Raw genomic sequence first — 7,610 nt, 5'->3', positions numbered from 1 at the left:
GGCAGGGCATGCTCACTATAATGGGGACTTGGGCAGGATGAAGGTGGCAAAGGGCTGAGATGTAAAATGCTAGGAGTATAAAAACGGACATCAGAGCACCAAGAGAAAAAGTGTGGAAAGGCTAACTCCCTCCTTCACTCACAACCTTGCCTAGGGGGAGTCCTGGCTGGTGTGTTGAGGGCTGACAGGATGGTAAGTGGCTCAGAGTGAGGCTGAGCTCATAAGGCCACAGGGGAAAGACACCTCAGGCCTGGAGAGTTCTGCTCCACATGGGGGCTAAGGTTGGGAAAAGGTTCCAGGGGACTGGGATGGGGCACACAATCCTCACTTGGGGCTGTAAAAGCTTATCTGATGGTTGAGGCCAGGAAGGTTTTCTGTCCTGATGGAGGGGTAGAGGCTTTCCCAGTACAGAAACCCAGGGTGTATGTTTTGGGGCATGGTGAGTGTAAAGTTGTCAGGGCTCAGGCTGGGCTAGACCTGGGCCTGGTGGCCACTCTGCCAGAGGACAGTTTTCAGTCTGGATCTTTTCAAGTAGGGTGTTGCTGTAAAATGCCTGGAGAGGGAACGAGTGCTCCTGTCTTCATTTCCGCTCAATACAGTCAACTCCTAGGGTGTTGTCAGGGCAACGGCAGGTCCTGCTCCCTGGGGTGGCCAAGCAGAGATGGGTGCAGCCACCGTTGTTCACCGAGCAGTAGTTACGGCCTGGGAAAGGTAGAAATAGGTTCAATAGCCTGCCCTCAGACCTGAGTGAATGGTCATCTAAGAGCCCAGGATCCTCATTAACCCCGTTTTTGGTTTCCATGAGTCCAAGCCTGTGGAAGCTCCAGGGGAACAGGAAACACTGTATTAGGTACTAACTAAGCTTATCTATTGTCAATTTCCTATCATTAAACCAGACAGGCAAAAGCACTAACTCCCGATTGGGGTACTATGCAGATTTACTACCAGTTATTAAACTCATCTCAGGGAAGGGTCTCCACCTCTGATTATAACACGGAGTTGGAATTTTAAAGTACAAAGAACAAAGCATTCTCTATCTTGGCTTCGCTCAACTAGGGGAGAGGAGGGAAGCCAATCAGGAAAGTGGGTTAGTGAGAAGTCTTCGAGAAGCAGAAAGCACAGACTTTGGAGCCAGGTTGCCTAGACTTACCTCCTGCTCTGCCACTATGAGCTGTGTGACCCTGGGCAAGTTTTTAACCAACTTGTGCTCCAGTTTCCTTATTTAGGAAACGGGCATAATAATAGTGTCTACCTCATAGGGTTGCTATAAGAATTAAATGCATTAATGACTAAAAAGCACTCAGAACCGTGGGTTAATACATATAGAGTGCCTAGCTCACAGTAAGTACTATATACAAGCTTGCCATAATGATGATGATGGCATTTTAAAGATCCTAACATTAATGCTCCTATTTGGCACTATACTTCTAGACCCAGCCCAGGATTCAGTACTTTTCCTCACCCTTGTTCACTTCATTCCCTGTTTTCTTTCTTTTTTTTTTTTTTAAAAAATCTGGCTCACCCACTTGATGGTTAAGTTCCTTGATAGAAGGGACTGCGTCTCCCTTACCGTGTGATCAAAGGCCGTGCAGGTTGCAGCCAGTGTGGTCTCTGAGCTTCAGGATAGCCCCAGCCACCAGACAGAAAGGGCACAAGAGAATTACCTTGTGGACACTGAGAAAGGGCGGTGGTGATGCCGTACAGCCGTGTCTGTTTGTGGGGGTGGAAGTCATCTGTCTCTTTGGAAATAGCAAGATCAACAGCAATCACGGAATTCCTACAAAGCACCAGAATAAAAACTTATCTGATGGTTTGACCTTTTCTCTACAGGGCATCCCTTTTGTGGTTTTGAGGACAAATTGGAAGCCATAAACAGACACCAGGGCCTAGCTTCCCAGATAGCCCTGCCTCCTCCTGCAGTCGGTCAAACCTGCAGTTCTACCTGATGCGCATGGGAACTGCACCATGTTTCACCCATTTCTCTAGCTTCTTAAAAAAAGGACAAATCCCAGAGAGCTCTCCCCTCCCACTCTAAATTCCAGGCTGAGAAATCAGCTTTCTGTAGAGATGCCCCTGTTCCTTGGTTTAACCCCTCTGAGTCGGAATCTACTTGGTGGCAATGGGTTTTTTGTTTGTTTGTTTTTGGTTGAAGGAAGGGGTGGCTACAAAGGGGCTGTGGTTAAGAACTGTAATGGGGTAGGGAGCACCGAGGCATGAAGCCCATGAGTCAAGTGACCCTGAGCCAGCTCCTGGGGAGAGAACAACATGCTTAGGAAGCCCGAGTTTACAAACTGGAAGCTGCCCAGCCAAGAGCATCCAGATAAGAAATAAACGACACCCCCTGCTCCTCCTTCTCCTCCAGGTACCTTGCCCTCCCTTCTTTTTCACCACCCTTGCCTGTCTACTGACAACCAGAAGGGTGAGGGAGAGGGGGACTTATCTCGGGAGGCTCAAAGGTCAAGCCAAGAGGCCAACTGGAAGGGCTCTGGCCTCTCAGAGACAGAGGGTGACAGGGTGAGGGCAAGCCAGCCGCCCCCACACCCAGCAGCCTACGTACGTCTCCCAGTCTGTGTAGTACAGATTCTTCCCATAGCTTGTCACGGCGAAAGGATACTGCAGCCCTTCAAGAACCCTGCGTTTGCTGGGCTGACCGGGGCTTATACATTCCACCCGCTTCGTGCCTATGTGGAGGGAAGACAAGTTGTCCATTGTTCATGCAAGAAATGGCCCCTTTGTGTGAAAAGCAAGAGCAATGAGGGCAAGGGTGAGAGAAATTCAGTGTTACAGTGACAAATCCTCGAGAACACATGGGGCCTGCTGTCAAAAATTAGAAAGTTGCCTCCTCATCTCCTCTCTTGCCCCTTTCAATGGTTAACACCACTCCTTCCTGCCACCCACACCTGGTTCTGATGGGTGGAAGCGAGCCAGAGCCAAGGAACAGCACCATGTTTTGCCCACTCCCAGAGCTGCTGGCGTCTGTTCCCCCTCCCTCCCCCGGCAGTGGTCCTCCGAGTGGGAAGTATGCCCCGTTCCTGCTCTTGCTCAAGTCCCTCCTTAGTGCAGCCTCTCCAGACCCTCCCTCCCTGAATTTGGAGCCACTAAGAATCGTTTGCTAAGCAAATGATTGCAAATGGTTAACTTGCTCGGCTGCTAACCAAAAATTTTGAGGTTTGAATACACCCAGAGGCACCATGGAAGAAAGGCCTGGTGATCTACTTCTGCAAACCCATCCATTGTAAACCCTATGCAGCACAGTTCTACTCTGATGCACATGGCCGCCATGAGTCAGAGTTCACTTGATGGCAACATTATTTTTTTAAGAATGGCTAAACTGTACCACTTGCTTAGCAACTGTGCATGGCCTTGTGTCAATGCCCCGTTATGACTGAAGTTAATGCTCATGTTCTCATTTACCTGGTCATGCCTTACTCCTTCACTGGGCAGGGACCACGTCTGACAGTTTCTGTATCCCCACGGCACCTAACACAGTGTCCAGCACAGAGACCTGATGGCTGACTGATGTTCCTCCCCCAACCGAGCCTCCTGCCCACATCCCTGGGCTGAGGGAGGCCCAGAATGTGCCAAGGCCGAGATACAAAGCACGGACTGCACGCCTGTATCTTCCCTGGCTCACAGTCCTGCCTAAGGCCTTGGTGACAAGAGGGAGCTGTAGGAATGTATAAGTTGTGAATTGCTTAATAGGCTTCCAGGCGACCCCTGGCCATATGTGGTGCTACTCAGAACAGGGGCAGCAAGCTTTCTCTTAAAGGGCTGGAAAATCAAAGAGCTCATGTAGGTACTTATATAACCATTTAAAATTATAAAAACCATTCATAGCTCCTGGGTTGTAAAAAAAACAGGAGCTGGGCCAGATTTGGGCACTAACTCAGAAGAGTGAAAACTCTCCCCACAGTGTTAAGCTTCGGGTCTAAGAGAAACAATATGTTTCAGACCACAGACATACAGCTGAGGTTTATGTTCTTGCGGAGGGAAGGAAAGAAATTTCTCTATCCTCTCTTCCCAGACACAAATGCTCTTGCTGTACACATGAGCTTGCTCACAGTGGGTGAAAAAGGGCACTGCTCCAACCCCGGGGGTCATCACCTGCATCTACCCAGCAGAGTTGAGATAAGAACGCATCAAAGGTCAGCCCGTTGGGCAAACCCAGGTCATCCTTCACGAGGACCCTTCGGTTTGTGCCATCCATGTAGGCAGTTTCAATTTTGGGGTTATCTCTGTTCCAATCTGTCCAATAAAGGTTTCTGGAGGAGAAAGGAGAGGAAAGAGGAAGAAAAATAATGAAGATGCATGAGAAAAAGTTTGCAAAAGCATTTAAAAGGACCCTATGAGGAACAGGCAGATGCTAAAGAAAACAGAATGGCTAAAAAGGATATGGAGGTGATAAGACACATTTTCCTTTGCAAAGACGCTCATTAATTTGGTCATTGTGGTACTAACAAATTCAGTTAGTTGAATATACTGCCATAAACACATGGGAACTCTTCTATGCTGCCACCGCACAGAGGGCACAGCAGACCCAGGGGACTGGGCTAAGGCACAGGTGCAGATGCTGGCAGAGGTGGTGGTCAAGGCGCCTGCTGCTGGAGGTAGGGAGCGAGAGAGGGTAGTTGAGTGCCACGGAATAAGGGATATAGTCTCAAAAGAGACTTTGAATGTTGGGGAGCTGAGGGATTGGTGTGTAAGATACAGAACCTGCAGTACGTGGAAAGGGGGTGGGGAGAACGTTGATGCACTGCCAAAACCCGTAAGAAGGGGGTCTCTGAGGTGTTCCCAGCTGAGTCTGCCCCCAGGAAGGAGCCCCAGAGTACATATATGCTACCCTGATACTCTTGTTGTGTTGATACAGCTTGGGTATTTATGCACATTTCAACTCATATGAAAAATACCCGATTTTGAGCTGTCAACTTATGAAGTCTTTGGTAAAAGATCTGAAGCAGAACGTGGTATCAAATCGACAACATGTTACAGCCATGATAGCAGGGGCTTGTCATACATGATCTGGCATCCCACAGTGGATATCTACAAGTCATCAACTATATCCTGTACTCATTCATTTCAGGAGAATAATGCTGGAATTAGAGCCTGACATTTGAAAATATCCAAAAGGGCAGATGGAAACAGAATAGATGCACACACATATTTATGCAAAGATACCCTCTCACGGAATCCGTTACGATGCCTCTGGGGTTCACCAAATCGGTCTCTAAAAGTACCCGGCGCTGGCTGCCATCCAGCTTTGCAACTTCGATTCGATCCAGGTGAGAATCTGTCCAGAAGACGTTGCGGCCAAGATGGTCAAGGGCAATGCCTTCCGGGCTTCCAAGATCTATAACCAAACACAGAACTCCTCTGATTTTTTTCAGCAGGTGGGATTAAAATTTCCTGATTTGTTGTTGTTGTTAGCTGCAGTCAAGTTGGCCCTGGACTTGTGGCGACCCATGTACAACAGAATGAAATGCTGCCCGGTCCTGTGCCATCTTCATGATCCTTTATTTCATATGGCTTCCAATCCTTCCACTTTGAGAAACCAAATGGGAATGTGAAATGTATGTAGCTTATCAGATAAGCAACATTCAAAATGACAAGTTCAAAAATGCCACTTAGTTCACGCCATACAATATCCATGTTGGGCATGGGGACTATGGTGATGACTATGCCATGGCCCCTGCCTTCAAGGGGCTCCCAGCCAGTCACAGTGCAGAGCTAAGAGCTCTATGGGAACCTATAAGAGGGACAATGGACCCAGCTGGGGGAGACCAGGGAAGGACTCCTGAGGAAGTGACAAAGCTGGCTCCTGGAAGACCAACAGGAATCTGTCAGGCAAAGATCCTGGATAAGGTTTCTCCAGACAGAGGGGCCAACATGTAGGCATAAAGGAAGATTTGACATAGCTTCAAACCCTGGTGGTGTAGTGGATAACAGCTACGACTGCTAACCAAAAGGTCGGTAGTTCAAATCCACCAGGCGCTCCTTGGAAACCGTACGGGGCAGTTCTACCCTGTCCTATAGGGTTGCTATGAATCGGAATCGACTCGATGGCAATGGGTTAAAGTGAACTGTAGGTAGTTTTATATGGCTGGAGAACACAAGGGTGGGGAAATGGCCAGAGATGAAGTTAGGATGCGTGTGAATGAGCTTTGAGCTTATCTCACAGGCAAAGGGGAGGCATTGACAGATCTTAAGATGGGGAATGGTACAAATAGATATATCTTATTCTTCCATTATTAGAAAGAAAAACAAGAGCGTTGAAGGGAAATATAAATTCAAAAAGTCATAGCTTACCTGTTATTATTTCTATACAAGTATAAGGAGTACAGAGAAAAGGTGTCAGTAATCAGCCCCAGAGAACTTTACTAAATTATAAGCAACTTATTTTCGAGCCAGGGATTGTCAGAGAGTAAGGTGGTTACAATGTAAACCTTTAGCACCCATCTAACACAATCAGAGGTTCAAAACAGCAGTAGTTTCCTAACTATAAATAAAAACAAACTTAAAATGACCGTTTGGCATAGAGACAAAAGTAGATTAGTGGTTACAGATGTAGGGGGAGGGAGGAATGGGGAATTATTGCTTAAGGGATACAGAGTTTCTATTAGAGATGATGAAAAACTTTTGGAAATGGATAGTGGTGATAATTGTACACTTAAAATGGCAACTGTTTTGTTATTTATATTTTACAATAAAATCTAAAACAATATATGAAAAATGGTATCAGACCATTAAAAAAAATGACAATTTGGATTCTAGTGGTGTCACTTAGGATTCTGCCACCTCTTCTGATCAGAGGACCACAGGTCATTTAGTATGGCTGGAGTGTAAACGGCCAGGGTGAAGTTGTGAAGAATGACGCTGCCCCACAGAGGGGTCTGGAGCATTAGGAAATCACCCCAATACTTTGTGTTTTCATCAACATATAAGTGATTCAGACCTTCAGGCCATCTTTGTGCAGCCCACTCTGGACCCCTAATGCAATCATAGCCGTGGTTCAAGAAATGGCAACACCCCTCCATACAGGACCCTTGCCTGCGGAAGCTTATTAAGAAGTATAAACAGCAGTTGAACAAGGTCTTTATTATTCAAACTCAAAGTAGAGATTTATAAGTATTAAAACATTTCCCACGTCCCTAGAGGTGAAGGGACAGGGAGAATGGCCACCCGAGTCCCCTTCCAGCTTTCAGAATCTCTGCAGCTAAACCAGAATAAATCATTCTGGGGTATGTCTGGAATGAGCATATCCTATATGAGTGACACGGACTGCTCAGAATGCTCACTCACACAGAAAAGAGGGGGATGGCTGTTCATTTGAGAGCATCCTTATCAGACATGTGAGGGAACCCTGGTCATGTGGTCATATTGTCACATGTCATATTGTTTCATTAAAAACAGTCTGGTATACTTAGGACTAAATCTAACCAGGGATGTAAAAGACCTATACAAAGAAAACTACATAACACTACTGCACGAAACCCAAAGGGATCTACATAAATGGAAAAACATCATGCTTATGGATAGGTAGCCTCAACATTGTGAAAATGACAATTCTACCCAAAGCAATTTAGAAATACAATGCAATCCCGATCCAAATACCA

General features: G+C 46.7%; 1 protein-coding gene across 1 annotated transcript in view; it reads right to left on the bottom strand.

The window, feature by feature from the left end:
- Positions 1-356: 356 nt before the first annotated feature.
- NID1 (nidogen 1) overlaps positions 357-7,610 on the bottom strand; it is a 96,441-nt gene continuing 89,187 nt past the window's right edge. The window contains exons 16-20 of the mRNA XM_004372797.2: positions 5,176-5,347; positions 4,105-4,262; positions 2,558-2,681; positions 1,665-1,777; positions 357-702 (exon numbers count right to left, since the gene is read on the bottom strand). Of these exons, the coding sequence (XP_004372854.1) occupies positions 581-702; positions 1,665-1,777; positions 2,558-2,681; positions 4,105-4,262; positions 5,176-5,347 (689 nt within the window). The 3' untranslated portion in view covers positions 357-580. The remainder of the gene's footprint in view (positions 703-1,664; positions 1,778-2,557; positions 2,682-4,104; positions 4,263-5,175; positions 5,348-7,610) is intronic.

Source organism: Trichechus manatus, unplaced genomic scaffold (assembly GCF_000243295.1).
Source record: "Trichechus manatus latirostris isolate Lorelei unplaced genomic scaffold, TriManLat1.0 scaffold00021, whole genome shotgun sequence".
NCBI lineage: Eukaryota > Metazoa > Chordata > Mammalia > Sirenia > Trichechidae > Trichechus > Trichechus manatus.
Note: the sequence above shows the minus strand (reverse complement) of the source record. Positions and strands in the feature narration are given on the sequence as shown.